The 27196-nt window shown below is 44.7% G+C and overlaps 1 protein-coding gene across 5 annotated transcripts; it reads right to left on the reverse strand.

The window, feature by feature from the left end:
- Positions 1 to 974: 974 nt before the first annotated feature.
- Positions 975 to 25039, reverse strand: SERP2 (stress associated endoplasmic reticulum protein family member 2). 5 transcript variants are annotated; one of them, XM_033176993.1, is made up of 5 exons: positions 24805 to 25039; positions 24455 to 24565; positions 18645 to 18717; positions 7787 to 8010; positions 975 to 1419 (listed from the first exon to the last, which is right to left on the reverse strand). In XM_033176993.1, exons 2-4 carry the CDS (start codon positions 24536 to 24538, stop codon positions 7874 to 7876), a joined length of 294 nt encoding a protein of 97 aa, XP_033032884.1. In that variant the 5' UTR covers positions 24539 to 24565; positions 24805 to 25039; the 3' UTR covers positions 975 to 1419; positions 7787 to 7873. The 5 variants fall into 5 exon arrangements, with proteins under 5 accessions (XP_033032884.1, XP_033032885.1, XP_033032886.1 ...); XM_033176994.1 differs by having other exon boundaries at positions 5146 to 8010; XM_033176995.1 differs by having other exon boundaries at positions 7787 to 7980; positions 24805 to 24907.
- Between the last annotated feature and the right edge of the window lie 2157 nt (positions 25040 to 27196).

Raw genomic sequence — 27196 nt, forward strand, 5'->3', positions numbered from 1 at the left:
AACACGGGGTGGTAGACTGTTCCCAGGGCTGCTGATTTTGGAGCAGTCTGACTACTCTGTCTTCTTAGTGGGAAAGAAAGAAGGAAGAAGGGGGAAGGGATGCTTTTGGAGGGGAGCTCAAAGGGTGGGATAAAAGAAAGCCTTAAAGAACATCACTAAAGGGTCTGAAGTGAAAGACTCCAATGAACAAAAAGCCCCCTAATTCAAACAGTGCCACTAACACCAAAACCTGTAAAGTGGTCTAGAGAGACACTGGTCATGTCTGTCACTTTCCTTTTTAAAGCTCTCATGAAGTTAATGAGTGAAAAAAATTGCTAATGCAAAGATGGAAATTAATAAAAACAAAAGCATGCTTCATATTGCAGGGTGACCGCCTCTAATCCTACCAGTGATCCTGTGGCTGTCCCTGTAACTTCCTTTGGCAACACCATGCTTTGAGAAGCTGTGGGGGAGGCTGGCCAGGGAGAGGGCCTCACCCACCTATTCTGCCAGCTGATCCCCCAGAGGGCTGCAAGGCTCCTGATTTACCCAGAGCTCTGGAGTGGCTGAGGCTGGGCCCTGGGGTTGGAGGGTTCTCACCAAGAGGCCTGGGACGTCTGCTCTGTGCTAAGCTCCGAGGCAGACTACAGAGGAGATAAAGACTAATCGGACCTTCGCATACATTGCACATGCCTTTTCTGAACTGAAAAAGAGAAGAACAAACAAGACGAGATAAAAATATTGAAAAAAAAAAAAAAGAAGAATCAAATGTGTAGAAAATGCAAGGTCATTAGAACTGCCCAGGGCTTCATTCAGGCAAAGATCTTGAGGGTCTGGCCGGGGACCTGCTGAGTAAATCCAGCTCTGGTTCCCCTCTCACAGATTCCCTGCCCCTCCTCCAACTGCATAACCAAGTCTCTCCACCTCCCAACCTTCCTTGAGCTATTCTGCTATTTTCTTCACTTTCGTTTTCTCACTATAACCCACACATGGTATAAGGTTGAAAGAAGGCATTTATTTGTAAAACCAATTCTCAATGGGGGAGAGATTGTATCTATAGAAAGTAAACCAGTGATCGTTCAGAGGGCCACATGCACGCATTAGTGAAACCAAGAGAAAAGCCAGAAAGACAGCACTGCTGCGGACGACCCGCGTGGCTACTAATCCTGCCAACAGAAAAGCAAAATGTCCTTTCCGCTTGAGAACACGGATGCACCAAGATGTCCTGTGAGAAGGCAATTTGGTCTGACATCCACGATGAAGTGATCAGGGAACAAGTGGGGGAGCGATGTTTTCTATTCCGCGTGGCCTGCTTGCTTCCCGCAGAAACTGGCTGACCGCTTCCGTGGTCCTCCCCTCTCCAGTGGGAGGCAGGTGGTGTCAAATAGCCCTGGCCTTCTCACATGCCCATCCTTATGCTCTGAATGATCTGAAAGATAGCTGAAAGAGGAAAACACAACAGCTCAGACACCAGACTGCACACAGCTGGAAACCGCCCACAGTGAGCCCGGCTGCTGCAGACCCCTGGGCCTTGACGTGTTAGTTCGCAGCTGATTAGATATTTCCTAACAAGGAGTTAAGTTAACAAGAGGTCAGTGAACTTCTTTAAAAAGGCAGCCTCGCTCAGTCGGCTGATGGATGCCTCAGGGATTTATAGATAACTCCTGCTAATTCCACCAGCAGTTAAGGCCAGAAATCCCTCAGGCATTGAGAGGAGATTTGGCCCCCTTCCCCAGCAAAGTTCTGGGGCTGCCTGGGAGAGGGATATGGGCTTTCGTGCAGAAACTGCACTCATTAAACAGGTCAGTGAGTCTGCCTTTTCAAAATGGCTGTGACCTGTAAAACAATCAGCTCTGTGCTGGGAAGGCAGACCAGGTGCTCTGAGCAGCCCACAGGGCCCGGCCTCTGGCTGCCCAGAACCCTCCATGCGTGCGTATCTTCCCACTACATGGAACTCTCTGAAAGGCAGCTGTCTCTCATGGAGAGTAGCACTGATTTATTCAGGGCTCAATATTTAATAACTGGGGTTGTCAAGGGTCTGTTAATAACTGTCAACAGAGAACTCCTGGGACCCCTGCCCATGTGGATGAGAGCTGGTAACATAGCTTCGGCCTGCTTCCAGCTATTGGGTTTCAAATGTGTCCCAGGAGAGGAAGATCCCAACTTCTTTTTCACATCTTCCCCCGTGAGCAACCTTGGTCAGTGTTGACAAAGATGACAGTAATGATAAGAGTAACTACCATGGATTGAATTTTTTTTTTTTTTTTTTTAAGGAGGGTGGGTATTATCTCATCTAACCATGTGTAAAAACAGAATAAACACTGAGCTCTCAGGGGTCTTACCCCTTCTCGGCTTCATAAAGTCATCCTGGAATACATCCAGGATCCACGGTAAAACAGAGTTATCCAGAACCCTAGGATACAAGTCATTCAACGTTTCATCATCCGGCATCAGTGAGCACATCCTATGTATCAGACACTGCACTTCGAGGATACAAAGAGAAACGATGCACAGAACCTTGGGGAATTGTTCTTGGACAGCTGGGTTTTAAGGGTAGACAAACACGAATGTATTTTTTGGCTTTTTTCCCCTAAAACCACTGCACCCATCATCACTACCTTTCTGAATTATAGATACCAACATGTTTCAATGCCAACTTTCCATGAATGTTCAGTGTCACCATAATGAAAACCAGTAACCGATGAGATGTGCTGTGATCTGGCTACAGAGGAGGCAGCGTCTGATCTGACACTGAAATGCTTCTGCTCAGCTGCACTTCTGGGCTCTCATTTCTGCTTCTGATCATTTTTTGGGTCTCTTTCTTCTCATCTCCGGTATTACTATACCCATCTGCAGTGGGCCCTCTACTATTATTTTGTTGCTACAGACTAAGCTGAAAACAGAAACTGTTAGAATTATGAGTCAAATCAGAGTAAATCAGCTCCATGTGAGTGTCAGGGATTCATCTGTAGATATGGTGAAGGTGTTGGTTCAACAACTTGTGATACTTAATTCTGGATGTGCTCAGATGTTTTCTTAGCTAAGTTTGGGTTCTTGGGCGGGTCTTCACAGGGGCTGTTGGTAGATGGAAGAGAAAGTACCCTATAACAATTTATAAGCTTGCAGAAATATCTGATGTTCCTTTCCTCCCCACCAAGGCTCACAAGGAGTAAAAATTAGATAAACATTCTGCATTGTGGCTCAATGGGAATGCCAGGAAGCAGCTGTATATTCAACATTAGAAAAAAAAAATTACATCTACCATGCCTCAGACTTTGTTCTTGTGATCAGGGAACTATTGCTAATCCTGACAAACAAGTTGACTTTAGAGCAGAAAGTTAGGATCAAATGGAATTGGGTTGAATATCAGCTCTTTGCTGAAAAGCTGTGTGACTGGACAAATAATTAACCTCTTTGAGGCTGCTTCCTGTTCTGTAAAACGAGGATCATGGCCCTTGCAGGGCTGTCACAGGGATTAAACCACATGACATATGGGAAGGGCCCTCACACATGGAGGACTCGGTGCCTGGTAGCTCCTGCAATCATCACTGTTACCATGACTTCAACAACTGCTGCTTCTCCGTGTCCCAGCGTGCAGACCAGCGCTTAGCACTATCTGCCACCCTACAAAGCTGTGAACTTTGGGAAATTACTACACAGTTCTGAGCCTACTTTCTCTACCTGTAAAACTGTGGATAATAAGTACCTCAAAGGATGGCAAGGAATAAATATGATGAAATAAGTAGATGCTCAAAAATATTACTTCTTACTTACTCTTGCCCTTAGACAAAAAATTATCAGCAGGATGTAAGTCAACAAATAGGAAACCATCGCTGTCTTAATCCATACAGCCCCCATATTAAATTAATTCTTAACTTCAAAAGTTCTAGGTAATAATAAGAAACCACGCAATTCTTTTTTAAGGAACTGTTACAAATCTCTCTAAAGAATCTAAGGGCAGGTGCGGTGGCTCACGCCTGTAATCCCAGCACTTTGGGAGGCCAAGGTGGGCAGATCACGAGGTCAAGAGATGGAGACCATCCTGGCCAATGTGGTGAAACCCCGTCTCTACTAAAAGTACAAAATTAGCTGGGTGTGGTGGTGCCAGCTACTTGGGAGGCAGGAGAATCGCTTGAACCCGGGAGGTGGAGGTTGCAGTGAGCAGAGATTGCGTCACTGTACTCCAGCCTGGGCAACAGAGCACGACTGTCTCCAAAAAAAATAAAAATTAAAATTAAAAAAAAAAAAATCTAAGATAAAGTTTGTATGTCTCAGAACAGCGACACTGATGTTAAAACAACGTATCTAGTTCTTTGAGTTTGCTTTACAAACTGAGGATCATTCCTGATCATAATTGAATCCATGAATTAACATGTAAGAGTCCAGCGATCCTTAACATGTTCGCAGATGAACCTTCTTGGAGACACTACTTTGAATAAAGTCTATTTTTTAAGTTCACCATTTACCTCCACAAGATAACAGAGAAATGGTTGTGTTTATTATTTCTTTTTCAGTTGTATCATGGTCTTTAAGAAAACGTACACATCTTATACTAATTATATTAACTGTAATCCTGTGTACCTGCCAATACTGACCTGCAGAGTAACCTCCGCCTTCCAAATGCTGACTTTCTGAGGCGGCAAATGGGAAGGGAGCCAGCAGTGAGTTCAAAAGAGGGAAAGGAAGCGGGGAGTCTAGACCCTGACAAGTTAATAACTTAACAGTGGGTGAACAAAGCTGAGAAAACAGCAGAGCAGGCTGCAGGAGAGGAACTGTGGGCAGGCGAGACAGCGGGGAGGAGAGATGCCAAGAAAGGGAGGGACAGCAGGCATTCCAGGGCAGGCGATCAGGGCGTGGGCAGGTCTCAGAGGTTCAGAAAAGTCCAGGCGAGAGCAGGAGCTACGAGACCCACGAAGCCTCTGCATCCTCCTACCTGTGTCAAGGATCCTGGCCCTTGGTAACCTTAGATGATCCCATTTCTCTTTTTTCAACCTCCCCCTTTCAACGAAGTCCTTAGGCTTTAACATGCTAGGAGCACTCCCACTGCAAAAATCACACACACCAGAGCTATGTCCCTGACTCCACATCCCCATCCACAGGGCCCTCTCTTCCTCTTCACAACCATTTCTAAAGAGCTGTCTATGCTCACTTTCTGCACTCTCTTACCTGCTATTCTCGCGTCAATCCACTTCATTTTAGCTTCTGCTCTCTTCCCTCCATTGAACATCTTTTGCTAAAGTCACAAATGACTTTTGAGTCGCTTAGTGTAACAGGCGTTCTTCCACCTTCTCTTGCCTTACCCCCTACTCACTCCTGCTGGGCACTTCCTGTTGGAAACTCTCTTCCCTCGGCCTCTGTGAAAGCATGGTCTTCTAGGTTCTAGTTTTCCTCCTTCTCTTGGCTCTTTCCTCTAAGCTTATTTTAGAGGAAACAATCCACTTGACCATTAAACATGGGCGCTGACATTCTGCAATGAACGTTACTAGCTTTCTTCTCATTACATTCTTCCTCCTTAGGCAATGCCTCCCAGCCCACAGTTTTAATTGCCACCTAGCTGTTGATGATGCACAAATGTGTATCTCCAGCCCTGACTTCTCTGAGCTCCAGCACACCTTCCACTATCTAGTTGATATTTGCACCTGGGTGGCTCAGAGGTACCTCGGACTCAACAGGACCTTCTCATGATCTCGTCCCACTGCTAAAACTGGCATCATTATATTCCATCTCGCATGTAGACTCAAAACACCACAGTCCTTTCTGACACCTCCAATTGATAACCAAGACCTGTGGATTTTACCTGGGAATCCTGTGATTATGCACCCTTCTTTCCATTCCTCAGAAGCCACCCTAGTCCAAGTTACCACCATTCTCCCCAAGACCCTAGTGAGGCCCTCCCAGTGCTCGACTCTTGTTCTTCTTCCATCCTTTCTCCATACTGTAGCTAGAATTATCCTTTCAATAAAAGCAAATAATATATTGTCACTCCCGTGTTTACTGCACATCAAAAGCTTCTCGTTGCCCAATCCCTGATGAGGCCTCCATGACCTGCACATCCTGGCCCCTGTCCAGACCTGTCAGATTCACCTTGTATCACTCTTCTCCTTGCTTGGGGCACTCCCTCATGTTTTCAAAAGCTCCCTGTTCTCACCACAGGGCTTTTTTGTTTTGTTTTGTTTTTTGTTTTTGTTTTTGAGATGGAGTCTTGCTCTGTCACTAGCCTAGAGTGCAGTAGCACGATCTCGGCTCACTGCAACTTCTGCCTTCCGGTTTCAAGCGATTCTCCAGCCTCAGCCTCCTGCGTAGCTGGGACTACAGGCACGCACCAGCATACCGAGCTAATTTTTTTGTATTTTTAGTAGAGACAGGGTTTCACTGTGTTGGCCAGAATGGTGTTGATCTCTTGATCTCATGATCCATCCGCCTCGGCCTCCCAAAGTGCTGGGATTACAGGAGTGAGACCACAGGGCTTTTACACATGCCATTCTTTCTGTCTGAAATACTTCTACCCTACCCTATTCCCTGCTTTCCTTCATCAACCAAATGTTAATGTCTTCAGAGAAGACTTCTTTGATCACCTGGAGCAGAGGTTCTCAGACTTGAGCACACATCACAGTCTCTTGTGGACAGGTTAAAACGCAAATGCTGGACACCTTTTCCCCAAGCCCTGGTGTTAAGGGACTGAAAATCTGTGTTTCTAACAAGTTCACAGGGGATGTTGAGATGCCAGTCCAGGGACCACACTTTGAGAACCACTTACCTGAGAGTACACCAGTCCTTTGCATTATATGATTTCATAGCCCCATGTGCCTCTCCTTTACATAGTTTCATGGCCGAAATTGTACAGTTTCATGGCTGAATTGAAAGTGTTTTGGTGTGATTACTTGATTAACTCATCTTTCTTTGCCATTAGACTACAAGCTCCAGGATAACAGGGACCAGGGATGGCACAAAGTAGGTCCTCTGTAAATATTATTGAATTACTGAAAAGTGAATGATTGCAAAAAGCACAGAAGAAAATACATTTTAAAAACCTCAAATGACTACTCTGCAAACCCAAAGAGTCAGCATCAAATGGCTGCTTTTAGATCCAAATGTCTCTAAAGCTCAGTCTCCGAAGTGGAAGTACAAGACCATAAACCCCTAAAGGCCTGAGAATGGGCCATCCCAGCCCACTCTCACCCTGGAGACTGACCCTCCCCAGCTAAGGGGGGGTGCCAGAAGGACACAGGGATGACATAACAAGTGCGTCCCATAGGAAAGTGTCAGAAAGCCGGAACCCTGCCAGATAACAGGAGGCTTCCTAAAGCCACTTTTATTGACAATAAATCGATGATAAAGGAGATCAAGGGAGTTGCTGAGAAGAGAGATTAAGAGAGGCCGGAAGAAGAATATCCTTTAGGAGAAGAAGACAATGTAGAAATCATACCGTTTTGCTTATTTTTCATTTAAGAAAATGAAAATGATGAAAGAGCTGGTAGAAAGCAAAGTATGGGCCCTCTGAGAAACAAGCTGAAATGTTAGGAGACAAGACATTGCAAAGTGGATCATTAAGTTCTCTAAAATAATCAGCACAAAGAAAGTCAAAAGCAAGATGCCATTTTCTGGTGGCTTCTCTAGAGATGGAGAAGAGGGAAAAAAGAGAGATGCCAGAGACAGGCGAGGGCAACAAGATGCTATTAAAACCCAGATGTTATTAGCGAAGAATGTAAAGCTTTCTATCCACATTAAAATAGCAGAAAGAGTTTCTGAGAGAGAGCTTCTACACAAGCCCAAATGCCCCCAGGGCACAAAGAAGGCCGCAGGTCACCTTAAGGGAGCCGATGGCTGATGAGATGTCTTCTCCAGGCTGTGCCTCTCAGATCCCGAGGATGAACTCCAGAGCAGATGAATGGCCTCAGTCTTTCGTCCCGGGGCCGGCCAGTTCCTTAAACATCCCACTTGCCGGTCCAGGGTGGCGGTGACTCCCTCTGGATGTTACAGTTTTGAGAAAGTTCTGGCAGTCTGCAGGAAAGGCCAGTTTATGTGGTTGACCTGCAAATATGGCGAATTCAAGTCTGTCCTGGAGCAAGTGTCCGGGGGGTGAGTGGGGACACCGGTGGCCCAACCAAGAGGTAGCCTGTGGCTGGGTCAGGTCTTTCTCCATCTGGGAGCAAGAACCAGGATGGCTGCACATCAGGAACCTCTGGAAAACACACTTTTTCTGGCAGGAAAAATAGGGGATGTTTTAGCAGGAGTGTTTTTCAATACACAGTCATGTGCTAAAGGCCTAAATTGGTGGAAAACTTTTGCTTCATAGAACTTTCAGGGAAACCGTAAGAGAGAGGGAATGCAGGGTAATGGAAAACAGATGGGTTTTAGAGTCTGAAAGAACTAGATTTGGGGACTAGCTCTCTCACTTTTTAGCTATGGGACATTGGCCAATTTCTTCTATGAGCCTCAGTTTCGTGATCTGGAAAAATGAGTGTAATGGCATCTTTGCAGGGACTGTGTGACCAAGGGAGAAGATGTATGTGTAGGGCCTGGCATTACAAGAAGTCAGTCCTCAATAAATGGTAGCCAAAACAGTTGTACAAACAGATCTTGCTCACCCTCATGGGCCAGTTTATAAATAACTCTTTCTAGACTTAGAGAAGTTCTAGCTATCCCTGCAGAGGTGACGCCACTGACTCTCTGGTTTACAAACCCTATCCTTTACCTATCCAGGGGCCGCTGGTCTTGGCTCATGGAGGTTCCTCAATATCTCAGTGCTATGTTCACCCACTACAAATTTTCTCACCATCAAAAAGCAAAGCTATCAAAATAGGCAAAATTTTATTTCTTCCCTCTTAAGCATTCAGAGCTTTGGTGAGGACCTTCCCAGGGAGATGGAGAGGTGGGAAGGCAGTGTGAGCCAGACCATAAACATAATTACAAGAACAGCAAACACTTATAAAGCCAACACTCTCACTCCACTAAACATTCCACATGCATTGCCTCAGTTAATCCTCGGGATTAACAGTCCTAAGGGTCCCAGGAGTTAGGAACCAGTACCATTCTCTTTTAAGAAGAGAAGAACTGAGGCTTAGATTCGGTGTAAGTATCTTAGACAAGGCTACATAGCTAGTAGGTGGTTTCAAACCCACAAAGTCTGGCCCTGAAGCTGTAGCTCTTAGCAACCATGTTAACTTCCCCACTATGGCATGTGCACATGCTAAGGTGGTGGCTTTCACCCAGTACACCACAAAATACAGACCTTCCTCAAATTTTGTGTACCCAAAAGATTTCAGAGAGCAGCTAACAGTTCACAGAGAAATGTTTCTTAGTTGTTGCAAAAGGCTCCATTCTGGCTCCTTAACCTTTGGGCTCAAAGACAGTTTGCCACAAAACTGGTGGCCACACAGGGAGTGGGAAGAGAGAGCACTGAAAAGAATGTCTCTGGCCTCTCATATGTCCCTGGCATGTTTGTGACTTGTACTTTTCTTCTTCCACACCATCCTTAACAAAACAGCCAGTCCTGGGGAAAGTTTGGGTGTGGTCCTTCCAGAAATGGAGAGGCCTCCAGCACATCATACAGGGAGAGACCTGGACCATCCAAAACACAAGGATGGGAGAACGGGAGGATTCAGGCCCTCCCAAGGACATCTCAGAGAATCACTTCTTCACATCTGTTCTGAAAATGCTGTCCTGAAAAAGGACCTGTCTGTGACATGATCTCTCTCCCCTCCCCTGCCACGCAGCAGGCAGAGGCCCTGGAGAATACAGGGGGAAAGTGCCGCCTGTTAACTGACAGATGAAAGGAATGTCCCTGCCCAGAAACGGCGGAGCAACTCCCAACGGATGGTGCCTGATAAACCTCGCAGGCTCTTTGTTGAAAGGCATTAACTGCAATAACAGAGGCCAGCCCTGGAGCCAGGCACAATTTCCTATTTGATGGGCAAAGAGAGTCCAGATGTGTGCTCCCTTCTGGGGATGAGAAAGTCATAATATCCAGCAACATAGGGAGGTATACTATACACACACACACACATGCAAGCATGCATATGCATGCATATACATATGAACACATTCATGAACACACTAACACATACACATTCAAAAATACAGACATGGAAACAAACACACACAAAAAACCCACATATACAAACACACACACACAAATGCAAACAGAAACATACACAGGCTTCACTTCAACCAGAACAGCTGCTCTTTCATTTATTTCTCTCTGAGATTTAAACGAAGTTCTGCAGCTTTAAAAAAAAAAAAGACCAAAAACCACTAGTCTAGATTTTTTTTAAAACACATTTTTTTCGCTTATAAACGTAATATATGCTGACTGACAAATTTGGAAACTATAGGAAACAGTGAAGAAAATAACAGTCACTAGCTAATCCTGTTACCCCAGAGGCTTCCCTTTGATGGGAAATAAACATTTGTCAGTTTCAAGAATAGCCAGGCTTTAGTCACCATTAAAATTCTCATAATCTCTCATTAGGAAATGAATATCAGGGTTGGCCAGAGAAAGAGAAATAAAATTGAAATTAGGAATACATGAGGAAGAAATAGTCTGAGGGAGGGAACTGGGGCATGGTTGGTATTTAAGAGTTTCTCTCTGACAGTCAAAGGATGATGGGAATTAGATGGTGACTCCATTGATGCTGCCTGAAACTATCACTGAGGCATCAGGACAGAGAGAAATACAACCGCATTGCAAAGAGTGCCATCTCAGATTACTGCATCCTGTCAACATAGGGTATCACACCCAAGAACTCAGAAAGGGTAAATAATACTGTAAGACCACAAGAAACATGTATAGGCTGACTCTAAATAAAATTACCCAAACAGGTAGCATATTAAGGAAAAGACCTCATTTCACCAAGTCCAGGAGGCATTCTGGTCAAAGAGGAAAGTTGGAAATGTCGAAGACAGTTATCTTGTGAATACTGTGGCAATAACCTTATAAAAAGTTTAGGCTAAGGGATAGCAAAGATGAGAACGTGGCGCTGACAGCCATACGGTGTTCAGGACAGACATTACCAATTAACTGCAGCCCACTTTCCCACTAAGCATTGGTATAGCCTGAGAGTCCTTCTCAGTAAGGCTCATGCAAGAGCTGGGGGCAAAAGGGAAAGAAAACACCCAGAGGAGAGGGCTCGGAGCACAAACAGCAGTGACTAGGTCCATGAATGGGCTGGGGAAGCGTGTCAGGTCTGCAAGTGCCTTGAGAAGATAGCAGTTGACCTATCTGTGTGACAGTATCTTTGTGGGGAACAGTCTCAGACAGACGTTCCAGCTAATGCTTGCCTCTGAGTCTTGAGATAAAAGCAAGCATTCTTCAGAAGCTCTCAAACAGCTCTCCAAAGAGGCAGGTTTCAAAACCCGGCACTGGCAGAGCCAGGATGAGCTGCTTACCTGGAAAGAGGCCCCACTGCCTGCAGAAATGGAAGATAATACGTTTATTAAAAGGGGAGAGAAAAAAAGGGCAAAGTCTCTTATGAGGGCACTGAAATCCCTTGGCCTTCGATGTTGATCCGGGTCCTAGTAGATTAAGTAGAGACAAATCCAGCCAGTTAAACAGGCTCAAGCAAAACAAAATCCAGGCTAAGGTTTGACAAGAAGTTTATGGCCTATTTGGGTTAATAATCTCAGCAGACTCATAACAGGTATTGATTAAGAAATGGGTTTTTGATTTCTTACATAATCTATATATTAATAAAACTGTCTGGGTGCGGTGGCTCACACCTGTAATCCCAGCACTTTGGGAGGCCGAGGAGGGCGGATCACTTGAGGCCAGGAGTTTGAGACCAGCCTCAACAACAGGGTGAAACCCTGTCTCTACTAAAAACACAAAAATTAGCTGGGCATGGTGGCACATGGCTGTAATCCCAGCTACTTGGGAAACTGAGACAGGAGAATCACTTGAACCCAGGAGTCAGAGGTTGCAGTGAGCTAAGATGGTGCCAATGCACTCCACCTGGGCAACAGTGAGACTCTGTCTCAAAAAAGAAAAAAAAAACTGGTTATCAAATTAAACAAAATGAAACGAGATATAGCCCTGAGATGTTCTAATTGGATAATACCACGTTTCAGAAGAATATACTATTCCCAAAGCTTTTGTATCTCATAAAGATAACTTTCACAGCAAAAGAGTGGTGGATTGGGGTTGCTTTAAGGAAATGAAACTCACATTTTTTTTTCCTGATATTCAAATTAAAGGACAAACTGCTTTTCATTGATTGTGGTCTGCATGTTGGTGTTCCTTCTCCCTCTGTGGGGAAGACCTTTATCATGTGGGAAAACAGTCTCATGCACCCAAAGTGTTATCACTTACATTGCTCCCACTCATCTGTGGAGTGAAGAGGCAGGGCCCATGGCTTGCTGAGAGACTAAGACCCATGTGAGAGGTCGAGTCTGCAACGGAATGTACAGCCTGGAAGGATGAAAGGTGTGTGCGAGTTGAAGCACCCCACAGCACAACCGGGAGTCCCATGGTACCACTGTTTCCCATGAGGGTTACAAGGACAGAGGTGGTGGTGACTGTAGCTGTAGGCTTTGAGCTTGCTATGGGCCTGCACTTAGATCTCCAGAGCCACTCAACGCCAGGACACCTTGGGAAGGCTGCTCATTATCCCCATTTTCTTGATAAGGGAATCAATACCAAGAGTAAATACCTTGTCCAAGGTCATTCAGCTGACAAGAGTGAATCTAGGCTCGGAGCTGACATCTGGCAGATCCTGAAATTATCCTCCCTTCAGAGGCCTCCTATTCTGAGTGCCAACTGGTCAGTTTTCAAAGCAGTCCCTTGCCTAAGAGAACTTTTGCAATCATGGAAAGTAGAAATTTGCTTATTCTGAAGAGGGTGTATTTAGATAACCTCCCCAAACTCCCTCTCACCAGGGCAATGTATTAGAGGTTTCCACCAAGTGCCTAAGACAGAACAGGGCTGGGCTGTGCTCGGATCTGAGTGGGGGCGTGGGGCAGCTCCGGGAGGTCTGTTGCTCCCATCTGGCTTTGCAATGAGGGGTGGCACTCCCTGAGTGCGTATTTATGTCAGGGGTCTCTGGGTGCCTGGACGGTGTCCCTTCACTACTCTCCCAGTCATCATTCCTTCCTTTTCATTATCTTGCTCTTACTAGGATGGCAGGCATGAAAAGCACATGCAGAGGAGGAGGAAGCCACAGGAGAGAAGCTGAGAAACAGGAGGCAAGTGATAGCAGTGAACCCCGACTCTCTATAAGAAAGGGGTCCTGTAGACTTTTTACAGGCTTGTTAAGCTGCTTTTCCACATAAAATGGAGAAAGGGTGACCAATAAGTGAGCACATACTTAAATGCCAGCTTCTTACCAGTCCTAACTCTTTCCCAGAAGACAGCCAGAAAAACAGATAAAATGTGCATTCGTTACTGTCTGCTTGACCTGAATATTTATTTACCCTAGGTACACTGGCACTATTTCTAAAAAGAGCACTTCGCCCAACCAATCATCAATGAGAAAAGTGGGTTAATAGAGTAAGGTAATGAAAGCAAGTGAGACTTTCAAGAGACTCACATAAATGATCAACGCCTTTATTAATATTAGAAGATTTCGCCTTTTTCCTTAGCATCTGTATAAAAACATACAAAATAAGAGTAACCAACCACATGAACTCAAAGAAAGGCCATATGACCTCCAAGGTCCCACTGGAACTTGGTGAAATGGAACTTGAGCCTGGCATAGGGGTGTATCTTGTTCAAAGGAGAGCTAATAGAAAGGAATAGGAAAAGGGCCTGTCTGCAGAGATGTGGACATCCTACAAGACACTCCAGTGCATTTGGCCTGAGTGTTGCAGGCCGGGGCAGGTGTGCAGGTGCAGGTGTGCATACTGCAAACAGCTAGGCAGACGTGAGATGTAGGGAATTTTCCTATTTCAGATTACAAAGCTGGAACAGAGGTGAGACAGACCACTGATGAGGGCTTCAACTATCCTAGCACCTACCAGAAAGCTCATTACCTAAAGCAAAGCAGCTGACAAATGGGCTAGACTTGAGGACTGCACATTCTTTTAAATGTAGAGAAAAGATGGGTAGGCACTTACGGCCTGTGACCCTAAAACGGGAGAAACTCAAGAGGGAATAGTCGGCTCTGCAAGATGAAATGAATCGTGACTAATCCCAGAGAAGTGGCAACAGGGACGGATCTAAAGGAGCTATTGTGTTTCTCATGACATGTTCTGTTTAGAAAGGGACGTGTACAAAGATAGAAGGAAGGGCACGGTACCAAGGACAAGCTGAGAAGAGTGACACATTTCTGTGAGAACTGTGCCCAACTTGAGCTGAGGCTTACAAAAAAATTGCTAAAGTTGGCAAGAAAAAAAAAAAAAACGCTGGTGGTAATTATTTTTAGTTTTGATTAAAAAAGGCATGAGGCCCATTGCTTAGGGATCATGATAGCAAGTTAACAGAAGACAGAGAAAGTAAGATGGCTCAAGTCTCGTTTCATGTCTAACCTCTCCATAAAAGCAAAATGGCTTTATAACCAGAAAGCTTTAAATCAGCATCATTAAAAGAGCCCTGGGCGGCTGGGCGCAGTGGCTCATGCCTATAATCCTAGCACTCTGGGAGGCCTAGGTGGGCGGATCATGAGCTCAAGAGATCAAGACCATCCTGGCCAACATGGTGAAACCCCGTGCCTACTGAAAAAAAACAAAAAATAAAAAATAAAAAAAATTAGCTGGGCATGGTGGCGGGCGCCTGTAGTTTCAGCTACTCAGGAGGCTGAGGCAGGAGAATCGCTTGAACCTGGGAGGTGGAGGTGGCAGTGGGCCAAGATTGCGCCACTGCACTCCAGCCTGGTGAGAGCGAGACTCTGTCTCAAAAAAACAAACAAAACAAAACAAAACAAAACAAAACAAAAAGAGCCCTAAGCACTAAGGGCAGGGGCTGTGGTATCACAATAAGAGTGGGTCCTCTCAGGCCCTTTCATCCAAATCTCCAGGCCCTGCAGGCTCACATCCCATGGCCCTGCACAAACCTCCAGAGAGGCAGAGCTAATGTACTTAATCCCTGGGAAACCGCTGGAGACCAGGAGAGTTCCAAAAGATGCTTGTTAGCAAATGTTTCAATTTACCCAAGAGGGAAAGATACAGGTCCTCCTGTATGGGCTAGTAAGCCAGGCAAAAGTTTAGGCCATATAATAGTTTTTTAAGCCCTTCAAAAAGGAAGAGATGGGTTTTGAGAGTTGGCATGGGTTTGAGAGGAATAAGCCAGGCCAAATGACTCTACTGGCTTTCTCGCTTATAGGCTGCCTAAGGGGGCAGACTGGAGAAGGCCACAGTGTATCTTGAAGCCTATATACATCTTTGTCTACTTAGACCCTTGACAATACAGGTGGCATGGTCACTGGGCTCAGGGATGCCTGAGAGTAGGCTTCGGCCATTCTGAGCACCTTATATTCTTGAACCCAGCACATTCTCTGAAGCCACCATGCCACCGCCACATAGTGTTCCCATGCAGAGTCACCTTCCTTACACCCTTTGTCTGGCTGTCTGTTCTTCAAGACTCCGCTTAAACAGCACCTCCCCTTGGAAACTTTCTCTTCTGCTGAGTACGATTTAGAAGTTCTTTATCCACGCTGGCCAAGCACCCTGTAAACTCTGCTGTCACTATCGCAGTGTGCTTTCCCTGGGCTGCAACTGACAGTTTCCTTATCTGCCTCTCCCAATGCCTGCAAGCACCCAAACGGGATTGTATTTCCAAAGCCCAGCACAGTGCCAGGCACAGAGGGGACCCTCAAGACATGATGATTGCTTGAATGAGTTTTGCTTAGAGGCTCAAAGTCAACCTGAAAGAGGTTATCTCTAATTGTGTTCTGTGTGTTTCTCCAAGTCTAGACTTTTATCAGTGACTTGGAAGAATAATATACTTTCAGAGACCATAACGTTGGGAGAAAAGGGTAAGTAGATGAGAGGCTCAAAGTTCAAGGTCTGATAACCTACAGACTGGTCATACAGCCTGAAAACATAGCTAACTTTTTTGTACAGGTTTATTATCTTGATTTTCCTGTGGTATGATAAAGGCATAGCTTTGTTTTTATTTTGTTCTTAGTTGAATACCAGAGACAGATCATCTGAGGCAATGCATCACAGATGAATATGTAGGTATTGATGGAAATACTGCATTAACGTACCATATTCATTGCAATTTTGCACAGTGCTTGGACTTATGCATTACTAATGAAGGACAATACATGAATATCTCATGTAATGTCACTGACCATATTATATATTATAATGTAATAATTCATTTATTATACATGTTCATCTATGTTTCTGAACTTTATGGACATGGCATTAAAAGATAAATGATAACCAACAATGAAATTTTAATAGAAGTAATCATTCTTCTTTGAGAATATAAAAAAGTAATAAAGTTTTATATTAGGTCTCAAAAAAGGTCAACTAGATATCTACAGTATGAGGAATATCTGGCTTTATCCATCCATCCATCCATCCATCCATCCTGAGTGCTATGTGCTAAATACTAAACTAGGACCTACAAATTAAATGAAAAATAAACACTGCCTCCCCTGAGCTTATATCCTACTGGAGGGAAATGAACATAAGTAAGTAAACTAAATAACTGCAACTGCTGATGAGGGCCATGAGTAAAATAAAATAATACGTGATGGAGACAGGAGAGACTTTGGGATAAAGGGGTATGTAGATGTGTCTCCAGGGTTGTAGGAAGTTTATGTAAGGAAGAGCTGGGTGGCACCTGGCTGGCCGTCAGCTAGAAGTGAGTCAAGGATGTGCTGCAAATGTTAAAAAGTAACTGCAAGGCTGGGTCACATTAATAGAGGCAGAGTGGTGAGCAAAATCAAGAGCAGTGACAATCCTACTGCCTCTGTGGTGGTCGCACTGCTTCTAGACCACCTTCTGCAGTTGTACATGCTACACTTTTTTTTTTTTTTAATTGAGACGAAGTCTCGCTCGGTCGCCCAGGAAGGAGTGCAGTGGTGTGATCTCGGCTCACTGCAAGCTCCAACTCAGTGGTTCAAGAGATTCTCCTGCCTCAGCCTCCTAAGTAGCTGGGATTACAGGTGCGCGCCACCACGCCCAGCTCATTTTTTGTATTTTTAGTAGAGACAGGGTTTCACCATGTTGGCCAGGATGATCTCGAACTCCAGACCTCGTGATCCTCCCCGCCTGAGCCTCCCAAAGTGCTGGGATTACAGGTGTGAGCCACCGCGCCTGTGGCGCGATCCCTGGCTCATGGCAATCTCTGCCTCCCGAGTAACTGGGATTACAGGCATGCGCTGCCAGATGCTATACTTTAAGAAAGTCATTGAGCAGATCCAGAAGAGGAGTCTAGAAACCACATCTTATGAGGCAAGGTTGAGAGAATTAGGGAAGCTTAGTTTGCAGAAGAAGTCACCAGGCAGTCATCTTTAAAATATCTGATGATTCAAGGTGCTTAGAGAAGAACGAGTCTATTCTGTGTTATCCTAGGAATTAAAATCTGAACAACTGAGAAGGAGCATAGCGTAATTTAAAACAGGAGAGACATTTCTAATAGAATTCCAGCTGTGCAGAAATGGAATGGGCTTTTGAAGAAGTGAGCACCCCATCCTCAGAAGTATTCAAACAGGGATTGGGTAAACAGCTGTTTAAAAGACGTCCTTAAGGATACTTCTTTGGGAATAGAGTAGAATTGTGTTTCTTTGGAAGATTTTCTCATCTTGGAATGACAAATCATCTTTCAAATATTTGAGCCACACGCAACAATAATGCCAAGTACTTTGGATCCTTCCTTCCTCCTAAGAGTTTCTGCTTCTTTGGAAGAGTGGTTTCTTCAAGATAAAAGGAACTGATCCATCTTAAATTTTTAAAAAAATTTTCATGATTTCAGGTTTGAATGCATGATTCATCTTTAGTTATGGGCTTCTCCTGTCACTGGGGCAGAGGCTGTCTTGCTGGGAGGCCTAAGCCTAAGCAGGAAGATGTGGACCTCCTGCCTTCCTGCCCTCAGTAACAGTGAGCTGATGGAGGGTGGGAATCCCTAAAGGCATATGCTGTGTGGTTAGAAGAAGTGACCTACACTTACAAGGATTTCTGAGACCCAACATATGGGGATCAGGAACCATGTCAAGGCTAGTTCAGCATGTAACTAGAAACAATGGTACAATGCTTCTGCTCATCTTCCCTGCATTTGTGTGTGTGTGTGTGTGTATCTGCATGTGTCTAAGTAAAGCTCTCAACTTGCCACCTTACAGTATCAGGTGACCCATACCTTAAGCCTTGGGTCAAAGGCTCAGTTATATCTAGGAGTTCTGGAGAACTTTCTCATAAGGCATAAGGCCTCTCCCTTTCTCTGGAATGTGGATTTATCACAGGCAGACAGGTGTTTCACCTTCTGTTCTAATGCCCTTTTAAGGCTATGTCTGCACAAAAAGACTTTACTGACCTCTACAGTGTATACAGCTGCTTTACTCAGTGTAATCATTTTATGATTAGGATTTGATAGTGTATCAATTCTGTCTCTACCTATATTTGGAATAGAAACTAAATCAAAACCCATTAAGATTAAGGTTTAAGGCAGTGGTAAACTTGAATCCCAGACCAATATGTTTTTCATCTATTTGCTTTGTGAAGAAAACATGTTTTTCAAAGTCCAGCGGAGAACATGGGATATAAGTTCAGTGAAACTCCCATACCTGAGCCACAGACAACAAAAACAAACAGTGCCAACAGCCATGGTCCCACAGGATATTTCTCCTCTTGCGGCCTCTAAAAGGGAATGGGAAAAAGTAAGATTAGGTTCATTGACTCAAGAAACATTTCTTTGAGTATCACTAGGCATTGTGCTAGGTGCTAGGGATTCTACTGTGAATGAGACAGACTTGGTTTCAATCCCTCAGTGGACAGATATAGATGGATGAAGTCCATTAAAAGGATTGAGATAGGTTTGCAAAAATTCATCAATAACCTTATTAACATCCCTGTAACTCAGTGAACTGTAACTGGGGACAGATATGGTATGAATACATAAACCAATATGGTGATTTAGGAACCAAAATGATATTAAGAATAACTTTGCATCTGCTGAAGGTATGCTCTGTGCCAGGCACTATACTAGGCAGTCTGCATTCATTATTTCTGGCAAGTATTATTATTTCCATTCTGGAGTTGAGAAACTGAGGTTCAAAGTTTGTTAACTTGAGCAAGAGCTGGGATTCAAATGTAGGTCTGCCTCATTACAAAGCTTGGCTGTTTCCCATGAACAGATTCGATATTTAGTTTTTGCATCTGTGAATTCCAAGCAGGATCAGAGATCACAGACATTTTCTCAAAACCTTTTACATACCCCCAAATTAGGAAGTCAGTACAGTGGAAATCCTTGGAACAATAGAAGCACCACAGCAATTGTGAATGGTTATGAGTGAAGCAGTATTTTGTAATAAAACTCCTAAGCCTTAATAAAGCTTGCAATTGGGAGAGGTCTCTGAATTCTCTGGCAAGCAGAAGGTGACTGTCAAAGCTGCATGAATGAAGCCCTACAGACCTCCGGCTTTTTTCAAACCAAAAGCACAGACAAAACACCTCCAGGTCTATGCGCAGGTGGGGCTTGGTCCTTAAACCCAAATCAATCAGAACAACAAATATTTTCTGAGAGATGCATCAGAAAAGAAGTAAACTTCTCAAATAGAATAGGAGACTGAAAAAAAAAAAAACCAAATAACTCACTAATTATTTTCTGATTAGCTTGAAAAATAGGCTGCATTCAATATACATTAAAGAATTCACAGTCAAAACACACAAAGAAAAACGTGTTGGTAGAGTGGAACGTTCACAAGTATTGATTTGTGGTTGATATCATAAAACCCAATTTCAGATTTCAATTAAATGTTGTTGATATTTAAACATTATATTCAACATTGTAAAATATGGGCTAAAAAGTGTGTTCATATCCATACACATATGACAGCTTGACATTCAGACTGAAGGTATGTAATAGGTTTCAAAAAAAAATGAGTGGTGCTATCATCAAGGATGTAAGTTTTTGAAATGTTGAACAAGGTTTAGTAATGTTTCTAACAAAAATTTCTTTAAAAAAGGATAATCTTCCTCTGATTTTCATTGTAGTTGCTTTCCTAGAAAATTTATCATATATTAAAACTGCAAGATCTATGATGTGTTGTATTTAGATATAAAATTAAGTTCTGCAAGATCTATGATGTGTTGTATTTAGATATAAAATTAAGTTCTAGGCCAATGTAAATATAAACTGGCTTCTCAAAAAGGAATTCGTTTTATCATCGATAAAGGCAACAGTTCTTTAGTTTTCAGCTTACCAAAGAGCCCTTCTCTTTTACCTCACTTGGGTCTACTTGTCACTTGTATGGCCATATACTTTTTCTTGATAACGTGTGCCACAGTTTTTAGGTCTATATTTATTCCTGTGATAGTGTGTTTAATATCTGTCTCTCTGTGAGACTGTAGACCCCACAAGGGCAGGGACTATGTCTTGTTCATGTAGTTATGTATAGAAATGTCTGGCACAGAAGTTAAACATAGGAGATAATAAACATTCATTGAAGAACAAATAAACATAAAAGTTTCATTAAATAAGATTTCTTAGGTTAGGCAGAGTAAACGCAGGTTCTAGGAAGGATATTGTCTTTTTAGTAATACTTCCTAATTGGTGTAGGATTATCCCTGTATCTCTCCTACACGAGAAATACGGATTAAAGTGTCAACTGCAGGTAGACTTTGACTAAGGATTAAGACATTCACTTCTCTGTCTTTGACTAAGCCTGTATCTACCACCACTTACATGCCGGCAAATCACACTGCAGAGGAATCAGTGGCTGCTCTTAATCAGATGAGGACAAAATCAATCTTTAATAATTGTGTAAGGTAACTGTGCCATTTTTGGGCCCTTAAGGCCAGGCCAAGATCAGATCCGGTAAACAACATTCATAAAGCTACCTGAACAAAGTGTGACATTCGCCCTTCGCACCCTCTTCCACCACCTACCCAGGAACTTGTCACAGTTGTCCAAAAATCTATTCTGTTACTGTTGTGCCACTAATGCTATATAAAAAAATTCGTTTTATCTCTATTTCCAGCAAAGCTAGTAAGTGAATTCAGGAGCCTATAATGAATTATTTGCCCAGGACAGATACCAAATAGAGTCCTTTATTTTTCATATGCAGAAAAAACAGATGATCAGCATGTAGAGCTTGGAGCATATAACACAAAAACCTTTTGGATGACATTCTCCAGGGAATCAACATTATTTGGGAACTTTGGCTGATCAGAGTACCCATATATCTTTTTTTTTTTTTTTTTTTTTTGAGACGGAGTCTTGCTCTGTCACCCAGGCTGGAGTGCAGTGGCGCGATCTCGGCTCACTGCAAGCTCCGCCTCTCGGGTTTACGCCATTCTCCTGCCTCAGCCTCCCGAGTAGCTGGGACTACAGGCGCCCGCCATCTCGCCCGGCTAGTTTTTTTTTTTTGTATTTTTTAGTAGAGACGGGGTTTCACCGTGTAGACCAGGATGGTCTCGATCTCCTGACCTCGTGATCCACCCGTCTCGGCCTCCCAAAGTGCTGGGATTACAGGCTTGAGCCACCGCGCCCGGCCCCATATATCTTTTTTTGACAGCTTTGGGTGACTGCTTTTTAGAAGGGGTGCCCAGCACAATCCCATTGGGACAATTCACATAAACCTGACTCTATGGCTGGAAAAGGTGGGGAAAACTAGTAGCAGTTCTGCAAATGACATGGTTTATTCCAAACATGAGTTAGCTACTTCTTGAGGCTCCAAAAATGTCAGGGGATGGCTTTCCCTATGATTAAGATACCAGTAGGGTAACTCAGAACTCTGAAATTTAAATTCTCCCTTTATTCTGGAGAAGTTACTACTGTATAATCACAAAATGATTATTCCATTTCTCTGTTTCTTTCTTTCTTTCTTTCTTTGACAGAGTCTTGCCCTGTCACCCAGGCTGGAGTGCGGTGGCACGATCTTGGCTAACTGCAACCTCTGCCTCCCGGGTTCAAGCGATTCTCGTGCCTCAGCCTCCTGAGTAGCTGCTACCATGCCTGGCTAATTTTTGTATTTTTAGTAGAGACAGGGTTGCACCATGTCGGCCAGGCTGGTTTCAAACTCCTGACCTCAGGTGATCCGTCCACCTCGGCCTCCCAAAGTGCTGGGATTACAGGCATGAGCCACCATGCCCGGCCTTGTTTCTTGGATTAGTCTGCTATCTGGGAGAATAATATTAATTTATCCGTAAGCTACTAGCTAATAATAAAATACTGAAGCATCTGCATACAATTAAACAAGTTTATTTCTGAATAATTAGTCTGAATTTTCAGTTGGAATCTATACATATGTTCCCGTTTAATGAATTTCATCCTGAATAGTGATCTTTTGCAAGTTACTTTTAACAAAGTATAATCATATTTGATTTGTAATTAAGAAAATTAGATTTAGGATTTATCAAGTTTCTCTTTGAAAGAAAATTTCATTTTTCTATTGGATAATAATCTATTTACAATAAAGTTAACCAAAATCCCCCCAACCAATGCAAAGCAAACATTGATTGCGACTTGGTCTGGAAACCTTTCATTACAAATTTAGCCGGGCCATTTAAAAACTCTTATAGGTGCAAGACACTATGAGAGTTTCTTGGGGGCCATCCCATGACATATCAGAGCATATTAAAATGAACTCATACTGAACATTAAATATAATTTAAATGTAGCTCTGGACATTGAGTTGAATGGCAGGTGACTGGTACCTTTTCTAGGTATTTAAACAGTGTTTTCCCAATTTTTCAATTTTCTTCTTTTATTTTGGAGCCAATAATTTTTGTCTGGGTCCCAAACGTTTTCTAGTCTTTTGGAAGAACTTGAGGTGGCAGACACTGAGTCTACAGAACCTAATGGATAAAACAGCCTTAGAAATTAGTTCTTGTTTTCTTCTTACTTTTGTAATCAGATAAGCTGTCAACTGAGATCTGACAACTGAACTCTGTTTTTTTAGTTCATGAAAAAGAGCCACATGACTAGTTATTTTTCACCGTGTCAGTTAGCAGGTCTGATCCCTTGAGAAGGAAGGATTGATCTCTTAGGGATATAAAACCCTGCATGCCTTAACATCAATTATAAGTTGCTTCTCAATGTCAACCTGGGCAGCCATTTTTTTTTCTCAGTAAAAACAGGGAAAACATAAATCAATGTGACAAAATGGTTCCAATTTGATGGCATCTTGACATTTGCTGCCCTAATCACAACTAAGTGATCTAATTCCTAAATGAGAGAATTTTAAGGATTACTTAGGTCTAGAGTTGTGTATAAAGCTCTGAGTAGAGTTGAGTTTGATCCTAGAGTTTCTCTACCATAATACTACTTGGTTTTGCAAGAATTCTGGCGTGGTGATTACAGATCTAGCTTTTTGCTTAGTTAATCAAACCAGTATAGTTTCTTTGGCTAAAAGGAATTGATTCATCAAATCTGCAAGCTTTCCCAGCCAAACTCCAAGCTTCAGCTGGATTTCCACTTAATTGTATGGGGTAACAGATCCCAGGCGCCTTTGCTCATATACTGGGAGACCAACTTCGCCAAACTACCCATGCGACTCATGCCTTTGAATGTCCAAAGTCACAGGCCTTGCATTTTCTGTCGAAGATAATCTGCTTTGCTAAAAGAAACTCCTGAGTGTAAGGCACAGGTTTTACTTAAAAGTCCAGTTACAAACCTTCAATTTACAGTTCTAAGGCCACCGAACGCCTGACAATAAACTGGTCTCTAAAGTTACACCATCAGAATGAGTCTGAATTCACCGAGTGGAAGGAGTAGTAATGCTACCCTTAGACTTTAGCCTAGGGGCTGAGGGAGGTTTCACTGGAAGAGAGGTAAAAGAGAAAAAGGAGGCTGGAGAGAATGTGGGTCCAAATCTCACTCCCCATTTTGAGCCCTTTCAACATCTCCATGGAAACCCTAACAAAGGGTCTGGAAAGAAACCTGATCCTGGTGCAAGTCTGTTGGGGAGGGAAAACAGGAGTGGAGTCTGGGAGGAGGAGATGAAAAGTGGCCTCCATTTAACCACTGATTCATTCATTCAGTCATTCAACAAACGGTGGAGAACATACTAGGTTCCAGGCTCTGTGTCACTTCACTGGCTCCTAAGGATGAGGCTTTCCATCTTTCCCTGGGACAAGGCTCAGCTGTCTCCCGGCGGGGAGGAGGGCTCCTCTGCACCTCCCTGGTAGCCAGGCGGCCACTCCCAGAGGGGCCACGACCAACCAGGGTCCTCTCCGCCCACGAGGACGCCAAGCGGACCGCGCCGCCCTGAGCCCAGCTCTCAGCCCACACTCTGCAGGACCCCGCAGAAGGGGCGGGCCGGGAGCAGGGAGGCCGGACCCTGCGCCGCTACCCGCCCGGCCCCGCCCCCACCTCCGCCCCCACCCCGCCCGGCTGCCCGGCTCTGCCCGGCAGGCGCCGACCCCGCCTTACCAAGGTTTTGGCTACGTTCCCCCTCTGGGTGATGTTTTTGCTGTGCTTCTCGTTAGCCATCCGGATCCGCTGTTTGGCCACCATGGCTTGGGCGCTCTGAAATGCTCCCACCTACAAGGATCCCCCACGTTAGCTCCTGCGACAGGGCCGAGCGCGTCCCGCCGAGGCCCCCGCGGCCCACCCGGGCGCTGCAGGTGGCAAGGCGCGGCCCGGAGCCCCGCGCACCCCGCTCCCCGAGCCCCGGCGAGCCGGCTCCAGAGAGAGGCCGCAGCCCGGACGGAAGTAATCTCTCATCTCAGGAAACCCTCTCCGACTTCCTCGCCATCCTTCCGGTCCCCGCAACTACCTACCCCGCGCGGCCACCGAGGCAGGCGCGGCCGCGCGTCCTCCCGCGCCGACGGGCCGGAGCGCAGCGCGCAGAGCTGGGGCCCTGCAGTGTCGCGGTCCTGCAGCCGAACGCTGCGGGGCCGAAGGTTCGGGCGACTAAGGCGTTTGTGAGCGCGTAGGGGACGGGGGCGCGGCCCCTCCTGAGTTTGTCGGCCGGGGACCCACCCCAGACTCCGGGAAGGGATGGGGGCGGCCGTACTTCAGGCCAGGCCGTGCGGTCTCCCCTGCACCGCCGCCCCCTGGACGAGGTCTGGACTCAAGGCGGTGGTCAGGGACTTCAGAACACAAGTAGAACCAGGCCACGGCAGGGCCCGCGCTGCCCGGGTATGGCCCACCAAACGAACTTTCTCTTTAAGGGTCTGGGGAAGGGCCCCGCGCTGGGGGACCCCACTGCAGAACTTTTCGTGAGGGCTGCAAGGAGGGCTGCTTTGTAAAATAGAGGAGACATGAAGCGGGATCCTCAGAGGGTTGGGGATCGAGCCGTGAGGATGGAGTTGGGATAGGCCTTTTGCTTTGGTGGTTGTAGAGGTTACATTGGAAGATGGGCCAGCGGCAGAGCGGAGCATGCAGGAAAGAGGAAAAGGCCTTGGACCTGTAGCCCAGGTCGGATTTGGTGGTTACTGTCTAAATCTGAAGCTTTGGCCTGCCTTGACTCCCCACCCACCCAGGGCAGCTTGGACCTCTCTCTAGCCACTCTTGTCCCGAGGGGTCTGAGTGTCTCCCAGAAGAAACCGGGCATTTTCTGCAGTGGAAGGATAAAAATGGAAGCGTTTACGCGCCTCCCAGACACTGGTATTAGGGCTCAAGAGCTCTACAGGTTGCCTAGGGAGGTAGGGGTGGAAGGGGTTCAGTTCTTCACTTTTCCATATGCTGAACACATTGGAGTTAGCTCTTAGAAGCTCAGAAGAGTGGAGGAGAAGAGGGGACATTCAGCCTGGGCGATCCGGGGCAGTGGAAAGTGGGGATACAGGGTCGGGGTGAAGGCAAGCGGCAGCACTCCCAGCGTGGGGAAAAAGAGCTGTGGCCTGAGGCTGGTTCTGGCTTCTGCATCTCTAGGCCTTCTCTTGCAGTGGATGGGTGGCTGGGTTTCCAGGGAATTTTGTATGAGTAAAATTTTCCCATGTCATTGGAGAGTTAGGGAGAGCCCCTCTCTTTTGGGGCCTTTCTCCAAGCAGGTCCCCCTCAGCCCGCTACAGGCTTCTTGTCACTCAGGCTTCAATAAAGGCCATTCTGGGGGCTGCTTGCTGTAACCTAGAAGACAGAATTACCTAGGATCATTAGTAGGGTCATTTTTTTTTTTTTTCCTACTCTGCAGGCCAATTAATTTGAAACAAGCTTCCATGACCTTTTAACTGTTAGCATCACCACCGTAGGAACAGACCCATAAACACAGTCTGCCCCGCTCTAGTCCCATGTTTTTAATAACTGCTGGCTCTTTTTTAGGGGGTTGGATCACTACCTCAGTGATCCCTGCTGAGCCTGGCTGTTGTCTGTGGTCCAGAAGGTTCCTTTACCTGACTCACTCCTCTCAGATCACGTCCAAATGCCAGGGCAGGAGACCGACCTGGGTCCTCACCGGGTAAGTAGAGGCCTAGCTCTGAGCGACAGTAAGGAAAAGATACAGAGACTGTTTTCTCTTTGGGTCTTCACATTCACTGAGTACAGTTAAGAAGTGTTCTTAACTGAGCTTTTGGGGAAAATTTTTCTTTACCCTTGACTACTTTTTCCTGCTATGCTTCACTTTTCCATCATTTTAAATTAGTTTGTTTTAATTATGAATAGACTGCATACACACAGCAAATAGTCAAACAGAAATAGGATAGAAAATGAAAAATAAAGGTCTCTCTTTCCTTGCCACCCTCCCCAAAAAGTTCCCACGGTTCCTAGGTTGCCCTTCCAGTGCTTTCTATACATATACAAGACTATTTGTATATTCCCTTATAAAAAAATGGAATAGTAATATGCAAATTGTTCTGCCACATACTCTTCTAATTTAATGTATCAACATTATATCACTTGTATATGATCTTTCTTGTAGTTGCGTTACATCTCATAGTGTGATTATACAGTAATATATTGAACTGATATAACCATGGATGATTATTTCCAGTTTTTTTTTGTGTGTGGTTGCCAACAATGCTTCAGTGAATATCCCTGTACATAGATCAGTATGTACTTGTGCAGGTACATCTGTGTGTGCTATTGTGAAATACATATTTGATTGTAGTCCCTGTTTCCTGACCTAAAGCTCTTAAATTCCTTGGAATTTCCAGAGTGATGAAAATACCTTTTGTATGCTAATAAGATGGTTGGTGACTTGGAGCCCCTAGATAGCTTCAGGATGGGGGCTGGTCA

Source organism: Trachypithecus francoisi, unplaced genomic scaffold (assembly GCF_009764315.1).
Source record: "Trachypithecus francoisi isolate TF-2019V2 unplaced genomic scaffold, Tfra_2.0 Lachesis_group18, whole genome shotgun sequence".
Taxonomy (NCBI): domain Eukaryota; kingdom Metazoa; phylum Chordata; class Mammalia; order Primates; family Cercopithecidae; genus Trachypithecus; species Trachypithecus francoisi.

Bases quoted from the DNA above. Each gene is read 5' to 3' on its own strand.
- SERP2 (XM_033176992.1), bottom strand. From the start codon at position 24,538: ATGGTGGCCAAACAGCGGATCCGGATGGCTAACGAGAAGCACAGCAAA. The intron at 18,718-24,454 runs GTAAGGCGGGGT...ATTCCCTTTTAG, and splicing joins GGAACGTAGCCAAAACCTTG to AGGCCGCAAGAGGAGAAATA. The intron at 8,180-18,644 runs GTATGGGAGTTT...TTTTCCTGCCAG, and splicing joins TTTTGTTGTCTGTGGCTCAG to AAAAAGTGTGTTTTCCAGAG.